This window comes from Pezoporus flaviventris, unplaced genomic scaffold (genome assembly GCF_033815535.1).
Source record: "Pezoporus flaviventris isolate CSIRO_AGI_PZ_B2104156 unplaced genomic scaffold, CSIRO_AGI_Pfla_v1 ptg000007l, whole genome shotgun sequence".
Lineage (NCBI taxonomy): Eukaryota > Metazoa > Chordata > Aves > Psittaciformes > Psittacidae > Pezoporus > Pezoporus flaviventris.
Genome location: NW_026892555.1, coordinates 36,527,295 through 36,549,359, shown reverse-complemented (window position 1 = coordinate 36,549,359; position 22,065 = coordinate 36,527,295). Strand labels below are relative to the sequence as shown.

Genomic DNA, 22,065 nt, shown 5'->3' with positions numbered 1-22,065 from the left:
GTCCAACCCTCCTGCAAGAGCAGGGTAACCGAGAGTACATCACACAGGAACTTGTCCAGGCGGGCCTTGAATATCTCCAACGTAGGAGACTCCACAACCGCCCTGGGCAACCTGTTCCAGTGATCTGTCACTCTCACAGTAAAGAAATTTTTCCTGATGTTCACATGGAACCTCCTATGCTCCAGTTTACACCCATTGCCCCTTGTCCTGTCACTGGACATCACTGAAAAAAACCTAGCTCCATCATCCTGACACTCACCCTTTACATATTTGTAAACATTGGTGAGGTCACCCCTCAGTCTTCTCTTCTCCAAGGTAGAGTCCCAGCTCCCTCAGCCTCTCCTCATAAGAGAGATGCTCTATTCCCTTAATCATCTTTGTAGCCCTGCGCTGGACTCTTTCAAGCAATTCCCTGTCCTTCTTGAACGGTGGGGCCAGAACTGGACACAATAATCCAGATGCGGCCTCACCAAGGCAGAGTAGAGGGGGAGGAGGACCTCTCTTGACCTACTACCCACACCCTTTCTAATGCACCCTAGGATGCCATTGGCCTTCTTGGCCACAAGGGCACATTGCTGGCTTATGGTCATCCTCCTATCCACCAGGACCCCCAGGTCCCTTTCCCCTTAACTACTGTCCAGCAGGTCAGCCCCCAACCTGTACTGGCACATGGGGTTGTTCTTCCCCAGATGCAGGACTCTACACTTGCCCTTGTTGAATTTCATCAAGTTCCTCTCCACCCAACTCTCCAGCCTGTCCAGGTCTCGCTGAATGGCAACACAGCCTTCTGGTGTGTCAGCCACTCCTCCCAGTTTAGTATCATCAGCAAACTTGCTGAGGGTACACTCAGTTCCCTCATCCAGGTCATTGATGAAAATATTAAATAGCACTGGTCCCAGCACCGATCCTGAGGGACTCCACTAGTCACAGACCTCCAGCTAGATTCTGCCCCGTTGACCACAACTCTCTGCCTTCTTCCTTCCAACCAGTTCTTGATCCACCTCACTACCTGATCATCAAGCCCACACTTTCTTAGCTTATCTATGAGGATGCTGTGGGAGACAGTATCAAATGCCTTACTGAAATCAAGAAAAACCACATCTACTGCTCTACCATCATCCATCCACCTAGTTACTTGCTCATAGAAGGCTATAAGGTTGGTCAAACATGACTTCCCCTTGGTAAAACCATGTTGGCTGCTCTTAATGACCCCCTCATCCTTGATATGCCTAGAGATGGTGTCAAGAATAAGTTGTTTCATCACCTTTCCAGGGATGGAGGTAAGGCTGACCAGTCTATAATTACCCGGGTCCTCCTTCTTGCCCTTCTTATAGACCGGCGTGACATTTGCCATCCTCCAATCCTCAGGCACCTCACCTGTTTCCCACTGTCGTGGTTTAAACCCAGTCAGGTAACTCGTTCACTCACCCCTCCCCTTCTTTCCCCCCCCTACTCCCAGAGGGGCGGAGAGGAGAATCGAAAAGAATGCAACTCCCACGGGTTGAGATAAGAACAGTTTAGTAACTAAGGTATAACACAGATCACTACTGCTACCACCGATAATAATAATGATAAAGGAAATAACAAGGGAAGAGAATACAACACCTCAGCACCAGCCGACCGATAACTTGCCCCCCTCAGCCCAACCAAGCACCGACCCATACCTCCTCCAACCCTGCAGACTCCCCAGCCCTTCCGGCTAACTCCCAGTTACATCCCGGGCATGACGTGCTGTGGTATGGAATACCTCTTTGGTCAGTTTGGGTCAGTTGTCCTGTCTCTGCTTCCTCCTGGCTTCCCCTCCTCCCTGGCAGAGCATGAGGCTCACAAAGTCCTTGGCCAAACCAAAACATCGCTATCAGCTCTGTTCCCAAGCTGAAAGTCAAAACACTGCACTACACCAGCTACCAAGGAGGAGAAAAATGACTGCTACTGCTGAACCAAGGACACCCACGACTTACAAAGATGATGGAGAGGGGCTCAGCAATGACCTCCGCCAGCTCCCTCAGCACCCGCAGGTATATCCCATCCAGACCCATCGATTTATAGATGTCCAGATTACTTAACTGATCCCTAACCCAATCCTCATCTACCAAAGCAAACTCCTCCTTTATCCTGACTCCTTCCAGGGCTATAGGAATCTGGGTCCCCTGGGGAGAGTCTGCAGGAGTAAAGACAGAGGCAAAGAAGGCATTCAACACCGCTGCCTTCTTTATATCCTCTGTCTCCAGGGCACCCACCTCGTTCAGCAGTGGGCCTATACTGCTTCTTGTGTTAGTTTTATTCGCTATGTACTTGAAGAAGCCCTTTCTATTGTCCTTGACCCGACTTGACAGATTAAGTTCCAAGGAGGCCTTAGCTGTCCTAATTGCTTCCCTACATCCTCTAACAGCTGTCCTATATTCCTCCCAAGTGGCCAGCCCCTCCTTCCATAATCCATAGATTCCCTTTTTCCATAAGAGTTTGCCCAGCAGTTCCTTGTTTAACCATACTGGTCTCCTGGCTCCCCTACTTGACTTCCTACTCATTGGGACACTCTGATCCTGAGCTTTGAAGAAGTGGTTCTTGAATGCTGACCAACTATCTTGAGCCCCTTTACCACCCTTTGCCATGATACTTCCCTTAGCAATTGATTGAAGAGGCCAAAGTTGGCCCTTCGGAAATCCAGAAATGTGGCCTTGCTAGGTATTCTATTCCTCCTACACAAGATCCTAAATTCCACCATCTCATGGTCACTGCAGCCGAGGCTGCCATTGACCGTCACTACTTCAACCAGACCCTCCTTGTTGGTGAGTACCAGATCTAGCAGCGCTCCTCTCCTAGTTGATTCGTCCACCATTTACATTAAGAAGTTATCATCAGGTTGACGTTTATTCTCAGGAAAGCACTGTTCGGTTATTAATTTGTACAGGTAAATATAAATATGCATATACTTATCGCATATATTTATGTAAATATATAAACATATGCATACTGTGTGTTTAATTTCCGTATACACAGTATGCATATATTTATATATTTACATAAATACATAAAATGTTTTAAGGAACCTAAAATGTGGATGAATGCCAAGTCAGTCTGAAATTAATAATTAAATAAATCATATTAACAATTTTGCTACAACAGATCTCTTTTCCATAGTCATCAGTGCTTCACTTATTCTGCTAGGAGAGGGAGGATTTCACATTCCATCATTTGACCTTAAAGTTTCTGCAGGGACCATCTCTGCTTTTTTAACAATGTGCATCAAATTCGTTTTGGAGACTCATTGCTCTAGCAGAATGCAGGCGAGGTCTGTGATTAAAAGATTGCTCTGCTAAAGCCCAGGTCATTGTCAAACAGTACCAGAAGGCTGTGGGACTGGCAAAAATATGATGAGCTGATATCACAGACAAGAAATACAGAAACAAAAGTATCATATAATAAATATTAATAAAATAGGGCATTCCTTCTGACCTCTGTCTTTTAAGCTTTTGGGGTGCACTCGGATTGCTCTCTTTAAACAAACAAAAAATGGTCATTTCCTACACCTTAATGTATCCATGATCATCTGAGGTGGGGGCTATGGCACATGATGCCCTGGATAGGCATGATCTGAGCTGGTAACACAGGTGCTACGAATCTATATATTACAGGAGCCCAGCTTTCAGAAAAGCAGCAAATAATGCAAATTGATCCTGCCTTTCTATTCTGCTCCCATGAGACCTCACTTGGAGTATTGTGTACAGTTCTGGTGTCCTCAACATAAAAAGGACATGGAACTGTTGGAACAAGTCCACAGAAGGGTCATGAGGATGATCAGGGGACTGGAGCACCTCCTGTATGAAGATAGGCTGAGAAAGTTGGGGCTGTTCAGCCTGGAGAAGAGAAGGCTGAGTGGAGACCTCATAGCAGCCTTCCAGTATCTGAAGGCGGCCTATAAGGATGCTGGGGAGGGACTCTTCACTAGGGACTGTAGTGATAGGACAAGGGGTAACAGGTTCAAACTTAAACAGGGGAAGTTTAGATTGGATATAAGGAAGAAGTTCTTTACTGTAAGGGTGGTGAGGCACTAGAATAGGTTGCCCAAGGAAGTTGTGAATGCTCCATCCCTGGTAGTATTAAAGGTCAGGTTGGACAGAGTCTTGGGTGACATTGTTTAGTGTGAGGTGTCCCTGCCCATGGCAGGGGGGCTGGAACTAGATGATCTTAAGGTCCTTTCTAACCCTAACTATTCTATGATTCTAAATTACAGCACAGACTGGAAGTATGTAGTAGTGGGGCTCATGATTTTTGAAGCTTTTACTCTTCAGCTCAGTTTCTTGTAATAAGCCTAACTTCTTATTGTAATCTCATGTCCCTGGGAATGGAGTCTTTAAATAACCAGACTTGAACATAACCACCAGACTTGCCATAAAACAACAAGATTTTGCAATACTGTGAGCAATTGCATTGCTCTGAGCAAGCAAAACGGGGAACACAATAGCAGTTGCTTAAACTGGCCTATTAATCTTTAAAAGTGCTCCCGGATGCAGGTAGAAACATTCTGGTTAATCTCAAAAGAGGGAATTATTTTTCTTGTCAGAAATTTTAACATTCAAGTAAGTTTTTAAGTCTTTTTATGGTGCTTTTTAATGTCATTGTAGTCTGGTACAGAACCTTAAATTTAGGACCCACTCTCTCTTGCATCTATCTCCAGCATAACATTTATCTCCTTACATAGCAAAAGTTGTTATAGTGTCGGTATAGTTGGGACGGTGAGACAGAGCACAGAACCCATCAGAAATTAAGGAAATTATTAAAATTAACTGTACTGTTATTGTGACATTGCATTCTTAATCAAGCCTTTATCCCCATAGTTTCTTTTTGTTCACAACCACTGTGGACAAGATATAGTTGTTTGGATAATGACAAAGATGATCCCTGTGTTGACTAGAAGCTACGTTGCATCTGTTCCTCATACTGGATTATGTGGGCTTTTGGCACAAACTGTGTCTATTAGTTGCATACAAGCTTAACTACTCTGGACCTCAGAGAGCAGACTTAGGCCTCTTAAGGGATCTGCTTGGTAGAGTACCATCAGGTAAAGCCCTGGAGGGAAGAGAAGCCCAAGAAAGCTGATCAATGTTCAAGCATCAGATCATCCAAGCTCAGAAGTGATGCAATCCAACAAAGAGGAAGTCAGGCAAAATTGCCAGGAGGCCTCCTTGACAAACTCAAACACAAAAAGGAAGCCTACAGAGTTTGGAAGCAATGACAGGTACCGTGGGAGGAATACAGAGAAATAGAGCAGCTAGGGGTCAGGTTAGGAAAGCTAAAGCCCTGACAGAATTAAATCTCTCCAGGGATATCAAGGGCAATAAGAAAAGCTTCTATAGATATGTTGGTGATAAATGGAAGACTAGGGAAACTGTAGGCCCTTTCTGGATGGAAACAGAAGACCTGGTTATGAGGGATATGGAGAAAGTTAATGTACTTAAGGAGATTTTTCCCTTGGTCTTCTCCAGAAAATGAAAATCCAAACCATTCTATGATTCTATGAAATTGATTCTGGTATTTGTACTATAGAAAAATTATCCAAAATATTAATGCCTGGTACTGGCAGTACACTTTTTGTGTTTTGAACATAACTATTGCTTCCATATCACAAATATGGACAGAAATACAGGACACAAGCTAAAAATATCACACTGAGACAAAAGGATTCTGTGAAAAGAAAGCATCTTAATCTGTCACAGGTTCTCTACCTTTTCAGCTCCTGGTGTTGCAACTGGCATATTGGGAACCGGAAGGTGACCTTCCTGTGGCTTTCATCAAGTATATTGTTGTTGTTCTTACTGACTAGCCGAATTTGTTTAAAGTGTAAGTAGCAGGCAGAGTATTTCAAATGAAGAGAGGGAAAGCAGCCTACCCACTGTGAGTACATGTAGCTGTTCCCATTGCACCTCCAGTGAGACTTGCTTTCTGAAGTGCAGGCTGCTGTGCCAGGGCAGATGTGGAATCTGGGAAGTTTTCCAGAGGAATCATTAAAAAATGAGGTTCTCAACATTAGCTGCTGTGTTTACCTTTTCTTTCTTTCTTGGACTGTCACTAAAAACATTACCAACACTGACAGTGGATGATGGACTGGGAGCATGAACAACTTGCAGAAGAGCATGGAGGCAAATGCTGTGTTGTCCAGTGCACTTGAATCTTTCTTCAACAATCAGTAGCTTTTTTATATAATCATAGAATAGTTAGGGTTGGAAAGGACCTTAAGATCATCTAGTTCCAGCCCCCCCGCCATGGGCAGGGACACCTCACACTAAGCCGTGTCACCCAAAGCTCGTTCCAACCTGACGTTGAACACTGCCAGGGATGGAGCATTCTCAGCTTCCTTGGGCAGCACATTCCAGTGCCTCACCACCCTCACAGTAAAGAACTTCTTCCTTATATCAAACAATAAAATAGCTTTCACTGCTCTTGCACCATTTGACCCTGGGCAAACTAGCCACAAGAAAGAGTTAGTCTGTGGTATTTGTCACATTGGGATGCCTATGGTTCAAAAGACAGAAGACTACAGAAGAACAGTTTTAGCATGATCAAGCCAGGCCAGACCTATCCATTTTAAGTGTAGAAATTCAGTCCCCATCAACATTGCAAGACTCTTCTCAATAGGTATGTGCTTTCTTAGCCAGTGTATTTGTTGAATGCTTAGACGCTGAATACAGTGCTGAGGCACATGAGTCTGATCCTTTCTGCTTTGAGTATCAATAAATAAAATATGACAAAATAGTGTGGGAAGAGCTTTCTATAGTGATTTGAGCCAGTTTGTCTTTGAGGGAAGATATGGTGGTGTCAAGTTTTAATCTTGTGGTATTTCAAATGTATGCTTAACTCCATGGAGATCTCAGCAATATCATTTTAAAACAAAAGGAAAAAAAAAAGGTTAAAATGTTCTTGCTGAGACTCAAATTTGCTTCACATTATAAACTCCTTTTTCAAATGTGTTCACAGTTTTATTAGACTTTTGATCAGAATATTTTGTGGCCCATAATTGGAATGCTTTCACATTTTTATTTTACTTTTTTTTATATACCAAGAGTTTTTCAAGCCGCCTTTTACATTTCCTGGCTTTCTGCTATGAGAAGTTTTCCCACAGCATTTGTGCTGGTGGCTGTATGTGGCCTGCCAATGATGTTTCTAGGTTTTTACTATTACAGTTACATTTCAGTCTTGTCTCGATTCTTCATTTCAGTCAAAATCAAATACAGCCTGAGTAAGGGACACAGCAATCTGCACAAACCCTTGACTTCACATAAACCCTCGATTTCACACAAACCCTCATCCTATTCCCAGTATTTAAAACTTGAGGCACTGAAGCAGTGCTTGCAGTTTGCCATCACTCCAGGCCTGTCTTTCTTACCTCTGGATCATCATAGGGAATAGGTGAGAGCAATTTTCAGACTAAGTGTTCAGCTTAATTACATGTCAAGGACTCCATTGGAGCACAACAGCTTTTCTGGGCTGTCATGACATCTTTGTGCTCATTCTGAACTTCCTGTGACAAGCGATGAGTAAGACTCACATTGATCCAATCACACTTTCTAATGCCATTTTTTCTTTTAGGCTTGGAGCTTTTTTCTGTTGTAGTGTGTTAGCTCTCTGGGCTTTTTTCTCAGACAGACTGCCGCAAAAAGGAGGTAGACCAAGGAAGAGTCATAAGCCATGAAGCTGGGATTTGAGCACGGACCTAATTATTGTCAAAGATCAGAGCTCATTTTTAAGGGCAGCAAGTTTCAAAAAGCAGCCCTTTGCTGGCTCTTACGACTTGTTCTTGTGACTAATACTAACCCTGCATGAGGAGTACAGCAGTATGCTTCTCTTGCTGACTTCTTGCCTTCTGGCTTTCTAACAGGGTGGAAAACTAAGATAATGCTGCTAATGAGGGTCTTTGGCTAATAGCTGGTGCTTATGCTTCAAAGTACTCCTACAATTAGAGCAGGTTTTCTTAACACTGGAACATATCATTTGTATCTAATGAGGATTAATGTCTCCTTGAAATTAGATACTAGAGGAATGTGTGTGTCCCTTATCCATGTCAACACCACTACATCTTAACTATGAACCTAATTGGGTGTAGAGAATTACAAGGAAATGTGCTGGGATTTTCCTAGCATTGTGCATATTATCTTTTTATTACCTGTTGAAAAGTTGTTTGAATAAAAATCTTTTCTTCTCACCGGTAAAAACAGAAACTGGATAGTCAGACAAATCTAGAGCGTCCTTGATACTCTTGGGATGTGAATAGTTTTTTGCCTCAACCTAATTAATGGTTATTTATAATAAGCATTATAGTATGTATTAATAAAATAATAAGTGCTAGGAAGGGCTAGATACCACACAATCAACAATAAATAAAGTCAAGGTATCTAACAGTATGCTTTGTCAAGCCTTAGTGCTCTTGCACCTTTCTGTAAAATTTCAGGTGTTGACTGCTGTCTCGTGGAGGGAAAAGTGCTTCTCCTCCATCCTCCCCCAACATGCTAATGCCTTTTGTTACAGTTTTCCTAAAAGTGTATTTTTCAGATAATAAGAAGCAATGAAAGAAATACAAACTAGCATGTCATAAAGCAGAAACATACAGTGAAAAAAAAATATTTCTACAATGCATAATCATCATGTCACAGTGTAATATTTATTTGCTATACAAGGCAATCTTGGTGTGTTGAGGGTTTTTTCCTGGAGTTTTAGTGTCCTTTTACTTTACACCCGGTGACTTTAGTTAGTCTTACTTTCTCGTTAATTTTTTGTGTTGTTAGTATAGGCACTGTATATAAAGTATGCAGAAGTAAACAAAAGGAACACAATCCTTATTATTGCTCTTTAGTTTTACAATAAATCGGTCTATGCTATTATCTGTTAAAGTGTATCTAGATTCACAACCTAAAAATAGAATAATAAAATCATAGAATGGTTTGGGTCAGAAAGGACCGTCAAAGATTGTCTACTCTAACCTCCCTGTCATGGGCACGGTCATCTTTCACTAGATCAGGTTGCTGAAAACCCTGCCTAATAGAAAATGTCCATTTGAAAACAAATGTAGAATTTAAGTAGATATAATGAAATTAAATGTTATCTCCAAGCACTTAGAAACAGTATTACTGAGACTTAAAGGGATTACATCGCACCTAAAAGAAAATACCTGCTGCAGCAATGATTTTCAATAATGATCAAAATTAATCCTTGGGCTGACAGCCAACACAAATCCTATATATAGTTTAAAAGCTTAAAAAACTGTAGACAGTTAAGTGGGACTCTCCATCAATAGAAGGGTGGTTATTGGGCTGATCCTACACTCGGAAGCAAACTTCTTACCACAGACTGGAGTATTGCTATAGTGCTGACTGAAAAGGGAAAAGAGTAATTTCCCTAAGTCCCACATGATTTTCCTGGGAGTCCTGGTATCTGTGTTCTGCCTCCTCTTAGTTTATGGAATCTGTCTGAGAGGTTACCAGCTCAGGAAGTATAGTTTACCCACTGATGTATGGAATACAAGGCAAGACAAATGTAATGGGTCTGAAGCTCAGAAGACAGCAGCTTTACATCCATGATTGAAATTTCAATTGTTAAATGAATCCCAACCGGATTTGTCAAAGAGACTACTTGATGTCTCTTGTACAGAGCAGGAAACTGAGTTTCTTGCTATGAAGCAGCATTCTTTTCACAAGAAATATGCAGTTTACATTACATCATCTGCTGAAGATTAAGCATTTTATACACATTTGCTTAATGATAGCTTGTGTTGTACACTGTGAAGTTGTGATGTACACTGGAAGGTAGTGCATGTTCTGTTGAAAAACTTTTGAGCATCTGCTTGTACTTTCTGAAAGAATTCTGAATTTTAGTTAAACATGCAACTACAAATAAGCCTCTTGGGCAGCAGCTTTTCCACCATTCACAGTGTTTCCAAGCTCTGAATTCACAAATACTGAAACACACCCAAAAGTGTGCTGATATTTAAAACCTCTACACCCAGGCAAAGAGCTTTTGAATTTTCTATACTTCTGAAAATTACTATGAAGATACAGGTTAATTTTTGATGCCTGGCACATTTGACTCATTTTATGGATTAAGAACCTCCAAGAAGTTAGAGAGGAGTGTGCTTCAGCCACTAACAACAAAAAAGGATTGATTTTTGTCAGGCTTTCTTCTATTGATTGGCAGCTTAACATTTATCAGCTCAAACAGCTTATGGCTGCCATTTTGTGAAGTAATGTTTTAGAGGTCAAGCTAATGCACCAGATGGTTTTGTTTGCATTTCTGAAACTGATCTTTGCTGGGCCATCATTACCTACTTTTACCTGCTTCCAGGACTCAGAACATAATAGACACAGTGAAAAGTAATTATAGAAAGATGTTCTCCCAGCCTTATCCAGAATTTCTGAATAATAATATTTTTTTTTTTAAAAAAAAGGCAACAAGTGTGGTCATGACGTCTCTTTTGGTTTTAATCAAAGAATTTAACTATAATGTTGTTGTTTCCTTCTCTGCATGACTAGCAGCCTTTAAATATGAACCTGACTGTCTAGTTAAGCATCTCTAAACATGACCATCAAGTCAAGCAATTTATTTTAATCACCCCAAGAACCAAACATAAGTGTATCCCAGAAATGATTTTATTTCTAAGAGATGTTTGTTCTGACCACATGACTAATTCTTACATTTTAAATGTGTCAGCAACATTTACCATGCTGTTTCCCTATGCAAATTTACCATTTTTCTGTGCCACTGGTGTGAACTAACCAAGCACGAACACTGAAACAGGGCATAATAATCAAAACTTAAAGAGAAAAAAAAAAATTAAAAGAGGAAATATCCCTTGAGAGCAAAGAAAGATTTGACACTGGAGCCACTAACATCACAATTCATTTCCACAGTTGTGATAACAGTTATAAAGTGTTACCTTGACATATTTGCTACACACTAACCTGCATGGCAAATCCATATACCTACTCAACAAAGACTTACTGAAAAAATGAGAATCAAGTATGTGTGTATTGCTTGACAGATGACATTTCTTACAGTTGACAGTTTTTAAAAACACTTGATAACACTGTGCAATCTTTGGCATTGTTTTATGGAGAAAGCCTTGGCTGTTTCCTGAGACCTTATATTTATAATTATATTTTCATTAAACTGAATTGTCTGTCAGCTCCTGATTTTAAAAGTTATTTTCATATTGCAGATGAAAACGTTCTGAACCAACATGAAGGAATGACATGCAAAGTCAAAAGAGAAATGCCTCATCAACTGTAAATAATGCTTCAGCAAATCTGCATTTTAAGGGTAAAGAAGTTATGGAGACCAAAACAGCAAAGCAGATTTCTTACTGCTAACTGGCAGTAACAAAGACTGGCAGAATATAATTCAGCTGTCAATTTTCAGGTGTGGCCAGAATAAGCACAGTTAACGGAGGAAAACAACAGGACTCCTGCAATTGGAATGTGGACCAAATCTCCCTTTGGTCAGGATGAAAATAAACAGCCACAGACAGACTGACAGGCCAGATTTTCAGAGATGCAAAGGGCAACAGGGGTATTTTGTGGGCATATGGCTGGCAATTTTGCACACACATTTTACAATTACCTTGGAGTTGAGAGGTTTTCACACTTCTTCCTTCCCTTTCTCCTAGGAAACTGATCTCATGACCTTTAACATCTCAATGCACCGCTCTTGGTGGCGGGAACACGGGCCGGGCTGCATACGAAGGGTGGTGCGTCCTTCTGCCCCTGGCATCCTGGAGGATTATTCCTACGTCTCCGTGACGGGCTGCATCATTGATTTCCAGTACCTAGAGGTCATTCACAGCGCTATCCAAATACTCCTCTCTGTAAGTTCAAGTTTCTTTTTGCAGTCAGATTCCAGCAGTCCTTTCACATGCAGCCTGCTGCTGTTTGGTGTCTTTCTCCTGACAGAGGGATGTAGTAGGTGATGGATGACAGCACAGAGTTTTAGTTGGTTTTGATCTTTTAAATATCTCTAATTTTGAACTAGAGAATGATATTCACATTATTAAAATGTGCACTGCTCCTATCTCACAAAGCTCTGTGCAGCCACAATCTCCATTCTGGCCTTTGATGGGACAGGTGAAAATTAACTCAGGTTCTTGGGTCTCATTCATTGAGACATATACAGCAAAGGAGAGCAAATTAGTTCAAGATTAATTTGGTTAAAGCTTTCTGAAGTTCACAATCAATGATGATATTTATTCAGGCCTGAATGTACATATATTTTACATCGTATATGGCTGTGTTTCTTCCCAAAGTGAGATATGGTTGTAACTCTTGAAAAAGGTCAGAGAAGTATTAGAAATTAAAGTACCCATTTATATTTAACCATGTTGTTTGTTCTTTCCTGAAAGCTCTGCATTATCAGAATATTCCACCTCCGTGATTGGAGTTGCAATACCAGTCAAAAACTGCTAATACAAGAACTCACTACAAAATGCCTGCAGTGCAGGAAAGTGCTGGGCTGGATAAGTTGCTTTGGGAGCAAAAGCCCATTCTTGGACACAGTCTTTCCTTAGTCTGATGGCTGCTTCTGCTTGTGATTAAAAGTTGTTTGGTGTGAGCTGCATGTGATCTTTTAGAAGTGGTAGCTCTTTCTATACAAAGTTGCATGTAGTACGGCGTATCCCAAATAGGTACACAGAGGTCTGATACACCCCAGATGCCCAGACCTATTCTGAGAATATAAATGCTCATAGTTTGTTGTCCTAATGATGGTGATCAGTTCTTGTCAGACAATGTGAGAAGAGATGCAGTCTGCAGTCCACACCTACTAGTCAGGTGAGCTACCTGGTCTGAACAACCAAAGGGCTGGGTATTCCTGATCTATTTAGTACTTCACACTGTTTTACTGACTGCATGGTAAATACTTCCACTAGCAAAGTAGAAGGGATCTGCATGATAAATCTCACTCATTAGTTTAAATTTACTTTCACATTTTAATGTGGTTTTTTTTTCAAGATAAGGACATCTCTCTTTTGAAAGAAAATAGTTAGTGTATGTGGCTTATCTGTCATCCTGTCCAACTGTCTTGAATGAAGTAGTCTGAAAGTTCAAGGTAACTTCTTTTCATTACTAAATGCCTTTTGTAAGATGCCGAGTGCTCTTTCCTTGCCACTGCTTTTACTCAGAATTTGGTCAATTTGTATCTTACATCAGTGATTAATGAACTTCCACTTGACAATCCAGGTCTGAATTAGCAGACTTGGTTAGTGGACCAGTGACATCACATGCACCTGCACAAGCTATGTGTCTGCTCCTGTCAGCTTCTCAGGCATCAGTGATATCACAAACACCTACATAAGCCTTCTCCTGACTGTTGTTCAGTCAGGCAGCAAAGACAGGATCTTTTCCAGTGAAGTCAAAGTTTAATTTTCTTGAGGCCCAGCCCTGTGTATGTTACCATACATTATAACGTTTCTGTGAAAGCAGACCTTGCAGAAGAATTTTGCACACTATATCTGTAAAGCTCAACTGAATGCACCTTCCTTACTCTAGTGAGGGCCTGGTATTCAAAGAAGGTTCTTTTTCCTCTCTTGTCACACAGCATCATTCCCTCTGTTTCATAAGGCTGTTTCTATAAGGAAATATGTTTTGTGTTAGAAATTTTTAGAATTTTCTAGATTCTTTGTGATTAGAAGCAAATTTAGAGTTCAGTTGGAATCAGGAACAGTTTTTTCCTCTGCATTTGTCAGTGCAGTACTATTCTGGTCAAAATATACGAAATGGAAGGAACACAAATATTAGTATTAAAATAATAGAATAAAAACAGTTAATAGATGCAAACTGAAAGAAACATGAAAATGGAAAAGTATAAAAACTATGTAATAATTACAAAGCATAAGATGTAACAGGCCTTCCCTTTCTTATGGAGTAAATGATTGCCTGGAACAATCATAAATAAATTCTGGATACAATTCATTACAATTCATGAAACGAGTTCAAAATGTGCCAGGAACTTGTAAGGCTTGACTGTGAATTAAATAGTTGCCAGTTTCAGATATTGCTTTAGACTGAAATACACAATGTTAAAATTAAAATCACATACACAAAGTAAGGGTTTTTCTTTCCAGTGTTAGTATCTTGCTGTCGCATCTGTGGCATGCTATGATTAGCATACCATGAGTCTGTACTTCAGTTCCCATTCTGAACTGTAATTTAGGATTAATTAATTTTTTCTCACGCGGGAGAGAAGTCACCACCTGGATGATCAAATTTGTTGCAGTTTCCTCCCATTTCCTGAGTACTGTTGGCCTGAGCAAGTTCCCATTCATTTTGGATGCATAACTGCTTTCCTAATTGGGGTACCAATTTCAGTTGCTAGTTAAAAGGTCATTGAGTTTGCCTTTTTACAGTACTGAAGAATTGTAGATCCTTCTTTTTCCTTTTCCTAGTAGGTAGTCCTAAAAGTAGCTTATTCCTTTTTGGACCTTACAACCTACTTAATTTTCATAACATTTTTATGTAGCAGTGGTGGCGTAACAAACCATTTTACAGTGTAACAAAAACTTTATTGGTATAACAAATCATTTTATCATGCTAACCCTTCTCCAAATGACCAGGAAGGTGCGCACTTCCATTTGGAAGGGAGTTAGAGCCTCTGTAAGAAGAAATCCCTCCAGGGGTAAATATTGGATACCTGTGGAGACACATAACTGGCTAGCAGCAGTTCTCCATTTTTCAAAGGTGACTTTTCTCTTTTTTTTTTTTTTTTTTAACTGACATGGAATTTTTTATATGCACAGATTACTGCAGCTGGGACTAGATTGGACCCTGCTTCAGGGAGCAGGCTCAACAGCCGTTTCTTTAATTCTGACACAGTAAAGCTCTTTTTGTATTTGCTTTATAGTGGTTTCTAAAAAAAAAACAACTATCTTTTCTTGATGAAACAGTCACTTTGCTTCTCATCCTGATTCTGGGTGGCCCTTGAAGTGACTGGAAGTTGAAGGTGTTAAACATTTCTTTCAACTCAGGTGAAATCAAGAGAAATATGAGAGAATGGTATGAAATTTGCAGAAAAGAAGAGACATACCTAAAACCTAGAAGGGGTGAAAAAAAAGTAAGAAAAATCTCTAAACCTAGAAGCATACAAAGCATTTGAACTGTTCAGCATGTTGATGCTGACCAAATACAGGTCCATCTGTTGCCTCTTATAAGTGTCAATTACAGAAACCCGTAGGTGACACCAAGACGTAGAGATGAGCAACACTTATCACAAAAAAAATCCCACTCCTGCAGAGTGGCCTGGTTTTCACTACACTATAAAGTCAGGCAAAGGTGTAATATAGGATGATTAAGAGTATTGAGTCCTTTCCGTTGTGGAGTGAAAAGCAGTGAACATATCTGCCTAAGGTAAAGTTAGGCACAAATCAGTGGAGAATAGCTTATCAGTAACACTACCAAGTGCAAAACATAGCCAGAAAAAAGGTATTACTTTTTACAGAATGAAGCTGTAATATCACAAATGTAGGAAAAAGCACTTGTGGAAGCCAAATTTGGAGTTGGATAATGTGGCGACCATGAGTCTGGATGATTCTCCTGCAAGACAGATAGTCTACATCTATACACATAAATTAAGCATGCCAGTGGAACTGGGTACTGAAGCCAACTGGGTCAGAACAGCTCACATCTCTGCTGATGGTCTCAGCCTCCAAAACCAGCCTAGTTGGTTCAAGCTACCCAGTGGGAATAATCTATGGGAGTATTCTCTTGCGCAAAACTGTGCCTGGGAACTGTGTGCGGAGAGTGGTAGCTAGAGCAGGCCAACCTCCCACACACATAGCGGCATGGGCGACAGTGTGCCAGTGCCAGGAACGCTCCCAGGCATGCAGAGGAATTCCCTCCTATTGATGCGGCTGCATCAGTAGAAGGGGAGTGGGCAAATGTCCAGCCACAATTCATTCCTCAGAGCAGGCTGAGGCAGGAGCTTGCAGGAAGCAGTTAGATAATCTGTTTACCTAGAAGGGTGCAGAAGAACATGTTAATTTTTAAATCCCTGCTGGAGAAACTTATCCCCTACATTTTTGACATGGTAGGGAAAGGGATGTTTTCACATGATATCTTGTGGTTACAGTGACATTTATGAGATGCCGTTCGGGGGCATTCTGTCCTATTAAGGTCTTCTACCATCCTAATGAGGGAATGCGTGAGCATCTCCAGCCCTGCATTAAGCAGCATGTCTGTCTTGCGTCCACTGTTGTGCCACCTCAGATGAAGAATGGGGCATAGAGCTGAAACTTTGGGTGGATAAGGATTGAGTTTCTTTGCTGTTTTTGAATGTCCTTTCACTCTTGGATGCATTCTCTCTTGATGTTCAGACAGAAAACAAAGCTGAAAACACCTTGAATTTGGGGTACAGGTCTGCAAGGATTCAGATGTTCTCTATTTATTGTGGGCAATAATTTCATTTATATTTGGCCTTACTCTGGTCTGCAAGAAAGGTTTGTCTTTTATGTAAATGGTTGTGTGAAGATGCTATCAAAAGTAGCGGAGCATGGGTTTGTTTTGAAACGTTCTTTGGTGCTGTAGAAACCATTGGGGCCCAAACTGTTAAGAGTTCCAATGTTATTTTCCCCATACACCATCACTTGCGTAAGGAAATGATAAGTAATGTGATCTGATTACATTTCTGAATATCTGTCACAGTCAGTACCTCATACTGACCCTGACCCCAAGCAACTACCTCACTTTGTGAATTTCTGCCCTGCTGTCTTCAAAGAATCTGCCAAATATTGGTTATTTAATATGAAAATGAATGATGACATTTGGTAGACTTAAATGCTTTGTTTGTCAAAGAAAAACAGAATTTAATTAAAACCCACATTTAGAAGATCAGACATTAAAATGGAAGTTTTGCATTTCGTGTAAATAATTAATTGAGGGAAACATTATGGCTATTGAGCTAGAGAGCCACTAAGATCAGGGACAGTGCTCAAGTGGCTTAATTAATTTCAGATCATTGACAAAGCTTTTACTTCTGAGCTTTCGGGGCTAATTCAGATGGCTCTTCCTCTATCCTGATGTTAAGATTGCTTTGTGTATGCCATTTGAAAAACTCCACAAGGTGTTCCAAAAGAGGTTGCAAAGCAGCTTTTGCCCCTCCCCTCAGGCAGCCAGAGCTGCAGTTTGGTTTGTATTCATTTAAATGTAGCAAAAGGGCTAATGGTATCAATATATAATGTAATTCCCTCAGGGAGCTGCAGCAGTCCTTTTTTTCCCATTAGTTAGGGCCCTGTTATTTTTAGAATTGGTCAGAAAAGGATGCTAGGAAGCACAACATATATATTGTTCTCCAAAGAAAACCCCTTCAGGGGCTGACACCAGTGCTCAGGAAGGTTCCTTGCTCTCTTTCCATTTCCTTGAGTGACGTGTGATTGATTAAGAATATTGGTCAACATCAGCATGTGATCGGAAAACATGAGTTAATTTAGCGTTAAGGACTACAGGAATGGTACATGAGTAAAATACAGTTACCCTGTCTGTCTTTTCTTGAATTTTTGTTTGCAACTTTTCACCTTCTTGGTTTGGGAAGCAGTTAAAATGTCTTCTTTTCCATAATCAACATTTGCTCAAGTGACATGGCAAACTAACTTTGCATTGTCTGCAGAGCTGAACTTCAGTATTACTCCAAAAGAAAGGGTATGAAAGATATGCCTATTCTTATTCTTCTTCCACCTCATAATCATCATATCATCATCATCATCATCATCACAATAATAAACACTTGTCTCTTACCCATGTGAATAATTAGTTAGGGTAGGCTGTTGACTTCTTACAGATTCATTAGTAAGTTTAGCATGATAACAAGATTATTGAATATCAGAAGAACTTTTTCAGCCTGGTCAATGTTACAGAGGAGTTGTCGGTCCCTGGAAGAGACTGCAGAGAGCCTAGAGGCTTGTGCAAACCTATGGTCTTTGTTATTACTCCCAGTGCTTTGTAATAGATGTTTCATTGTATTTGTATCATAATCTACACCTTGTGCAATTCCTCTAGTGCTTATGGCATTGGATCAGGGATGCATACAGTCCACTTCACCTTTGCAATATCAAGCTTTCCATGTTAAGTAAGTAAAAACAGAATAAAAACTAGTGAGAGACTGTATCTGCACCTATGTTCTAGGAATGGCCTTGTGCTTTCTCATTTAATCAGACCTCATTACTCATGGTCATGTGTAGGTGGTCAAATACACAAGTATATTTGTCTAATTACCAGTCTGGGTAAATAAACCAGCTGTATGAGACAGAATCAAGAAAAATCTGTGTTTTTTTCCATCTCAATTGTCCTTTCCAGGGAAGTCTGCTCTTTCAAGCAGCTCATTTAAAAGGAATTGAAACCACTTATATTACAGTTATTTGCATGTTCATTTATTCATTGAGTGTTATGTTGGATTTGTGAAAAAACAGGCAACTTCAGCAGCAGAGCTGGTTAAAGATGAGGAGATAGGGGACAGCAGTTTAAGCACTAGCAATATAGATAGTAGTGCCTTCACCTTGTCAACTAATCAATATGAGAACTAAATTGTTCTAGACATTTTGCAGGTGTTTGATAAGGATTTGTTTTCCATTTTACATAAAAATTACTATGGCATTTTTTCAATATTGTACAAAAAAAACAATGAAATTGCATGCAGCTATTATGAAATATTTTTATTTACACAAAAATATTTAAAGTAAATATAAAAGTTGATTGTCTATTTTGATTGGGTTTAGTTCATTAATATTTCAATCAAAATATGCAGAAACATGAGATAAATGGAAGACTTGGAAAATACTCAATATTTTGGCCCTTCAACTATTGCTCAAAATTACCTCCCCTATGGCAGAGTTACTGTAATGCTCAGTTAAATACTTTAATTCAGATCCATTTCCAGTATTTTCAAGTTAACCTGAACTGACAGTGAACAGGAAACTGTAGCAGCCCAATGCATAGAAAACTTGGTGGTCACAATACAAGGCAGCATCTCTGCAAATAAGCAGAAGAGGTGGTGGAACAGGTAAATACATGTTGAACTGCCTCAGGAAACTTGTATGCTTACATGCTATGTTTAGAGCTGAGCAGAATGCTGAACGCTGTGCTAGGAACTGGGAATTTATAAGAGAAAGTGGAAAGTGTAACAAAGATTGGCAATTTCAATATTTTTTTTAGAGAACAAGGAAATCCAGTGCTTTTCATTTAGAAAAATCAAAACAGTATTTCCTTTGTATTTTAGGGATATTTTATTGACTACATTGTCTGTAGCCATAAACTGTTTGATGGGCTACTGAGACACCAAGGAGCCTGAAAATTCAGGAAGTCAGAGCATGGTGGTCCCAAGGATATTTGTCTTCAAACCTCTGGGGACACTCCTGAGCTTTCAGCAACTTCTGTGGCAATCAGTGCATGATAGTTTCCTCTGAAGGTGGAATCAAGTTCATGCCTTTCTGCCAACCTGCAATTCGGTGCAAACAGATCTGCCCCATCTCCAGCAGCGTGCTGCAGATCAGCTCCAGTTTGAAAGTTGATAAACCAACCAAGGAAGGGAATCTTCTCCAGGCTAACTGTTCGACAGCTGTGGCTGAATAGGCTTGACTTTGGTGGGGCTTTTTTTTTTTTTTTTCAGAAAACACAATTCTAATTGATTTTTACTTGCAGATCTGCTTTTAAGTAATGAAAAGGTATTTTACCAAGAGTATATATTTACTAAGAATACTAAGATTCCTTAATCTTTGTCATGATTTAAGCCCACCCGGTAACTCAGAACCACGCAGCTGCTCCCTCACTCGCCCCATTTCTTCCTCCCCCTGCTCCCAGAGGGATGGGGAGGAGAATCGAAAGAATGTAACTCCCAGGGGTTGAGATAAGAACAGTACAGTAACCAAGGAATAACACAAACCACTACTGCTACCGAAATAACAAGGGGAGAGAATACAACCGCTCACCACCCGCCAACCGATACCCAGCCCGACCTGAGCAGTGATCTGGGTCTTCGAGGTAACTGCCCCCAGTTTATATAGTGGGCATGATGTGCTGTGGTATGGAATACCTCTTTGGCTAGTCTGGGTCAGGTGTCCCCACCTCCCTGGCAGAGCATGAGACTCAAAAAGTCCTTGGTCAGAGTAAACATTTGAACAATAACTAAAAACATCGGTATTATCAGCGCTGTTCTCAGGCTAAAGTCAAAACCACAGCGCTGCACCAGCTACTAAGAAGGAGAAAAATGACTGCTGCTGCTGAACCCAGGACAGTCTACATCTGCACACGTAGTGTAAAGGATGCAGACAAATTAGAGGCAAGCATCACGCTACTGTCTCTGATCCTAACAGCAACAGGACTGTGCTCACTCATACTCATCGTGATGATTCCTCCTGCATATTGTAGTTGATAACCATGTGACCAGACTTTCTTATACAGGGGAAAAATATTCACTGATTAAAACCCATCTCTGTATGAGCTTCCACTGACAGGACATTTTTCTTTTAATCATGCACTGAATTCACAGCCTTGCTCTTCCATTAAAATTTATTGCCTGAATGTGACCTGACTGCTGAAAGAATTCTTCTTTTCTCTTGACTGCAGTCCCCTATGGTTTGCAACACTGTCTGTTTTGTCCTAGGGAAATAAGAGAAGCCAGAGCAGGAATTTCACTAAACAAGCAGTGAAACAGCTCATACTCCTCAAGCTTTGAGGGAATGATTTGGTTTTCACCAAGGAAGAAAGTCAGTGTGCATATGTGCTCCTCTCAGAACAACTTCACAGAAAGACAGACAAGGTTTTCTGGGAAAATGCATTTTGATTTAGGAAGATCGCAATCCAGAGGCTTATGTTCTGCAAATCCTGCCTTTATAGCTTTCCTAGCTAACGCTTCGGGCCCACATTGTGTGATACGTCTATCTTTTGAGAGTTCTTTGTTCACTATCTAGAGTTGTGATAACTGTTGATAAACTTCTTGTAACTCTTTCCTTTATATTTCTTCAAAGCAGGGCAGGGAATCCAACCGACTGATACAAGTCCCAGCACAGGGTGTGCTCCCCTAGCACCAGCATAAGTGACTGTTTTGGACAGGGTGCATGGTGGACTTGTTACATGGATGATCCACCCCTTGGCTACATATAACCACTGAGCTCCTACCAGCTTTCCCATGAAAGAGACTGGGCATGGAAACATTCTAGTTCATGCAAAATCCTCTTGACAAAGCATGTGGGGAAAGGCACTGAGTTGCAGTAGTGATGCCAGAGTTACTCTTTTGCTACTTCGCTGCTTGCCATAGGAGGTGGCTGCCACAACAGTCTTCATTCACAGATTAAGTTTTCATAGCTGCATGGGGAGGAAGGAAAGGGGGGACTAATAGCCCATGAGACTCATTCACACAGGTAGCAGAGTATGGGTGACACTGCAGTACAACAAGAGAAACTAATAAAAAGTTTATATATGAGTACAGTCAAGATGCTTGTTGATAAGTACCTAAGAAGTGACAATATTCCAGTAGTAATTACATAAAGTTTCCTCATAAATTTTCCTTTTTTTCTGTTTGAATTTGTTTTTTCAGTGGTTATCAGGCTTGCCTAAGGGAGAAAGCACTTTTAATACACTTTTACAGAACAAAAGAAATTAGTCTCATGTCATGGAAGGAAGACTGACAAACACAGGTGAGAAGGATGGGGGTTGAGATTGTGGCTAGGAATACGTATATATAAGGATTTTTGTGTTCTCTGAAGATTCAGAATAGATAGAGATCGAGTGAAATGGATGCTTGAGGCAATTCTTTGCTGTGGTTTGATTATGATTTGAACAGGTAAGATTGCTAGTGGTCTTGAAAGGGAGAATGATGTGAATTACTTTCAGCTTGTAAGTTTTTGTCTCCTGTCAATAACTATTCTGACAGAACAAAATCACCTTTAAGTAGAAGTCTGAAAAGCAAATTTAATATCTTCTCACCCTTGTAGAATATGTAGAAAGCTTCAGCTGAAACAATTGTCCACACAGAAGGACAAAAATGATGAATAATGGTGTTGCTCTGCAATTCTGATGTTAGTCTGAATGAAAATAATAATTGAAT

At 40.4% G+C, this 22,065-nt stretch overlaps 1 protein-coding gene across 6 annotated transcripts in view; it reads left to right on the top strand.

Moving 5' to 3' along the window:
• NKAIN3 (sodium/potassium transporting ATPase interacting 3) overlaps nucleotides 1–22,065 on the top strand; it is a 352,622-nt gene that overhangs the window by 253,817 nt on the left and 76,740 nt on the right. For all 6 annotated transcript variants that reach the window (XR_009742521.1, XR_009742522.1, XM_061448406.1 and 3 more), the window contains one exon: nucleotides 11,654–11,851. Coding sequence is in view for 4 of the 6 variants with exons in the window: in XM_061448406.1 (XP_061304390.1) it covers nucleotides 11,654–11,851 (198 nt within the window). In the remaining 2 variants the exon portion in view is untranslated. The remainder of the gene's footprint in view (nucleotides 1–11,653; nucleotides 11,852–22,065) is intronic.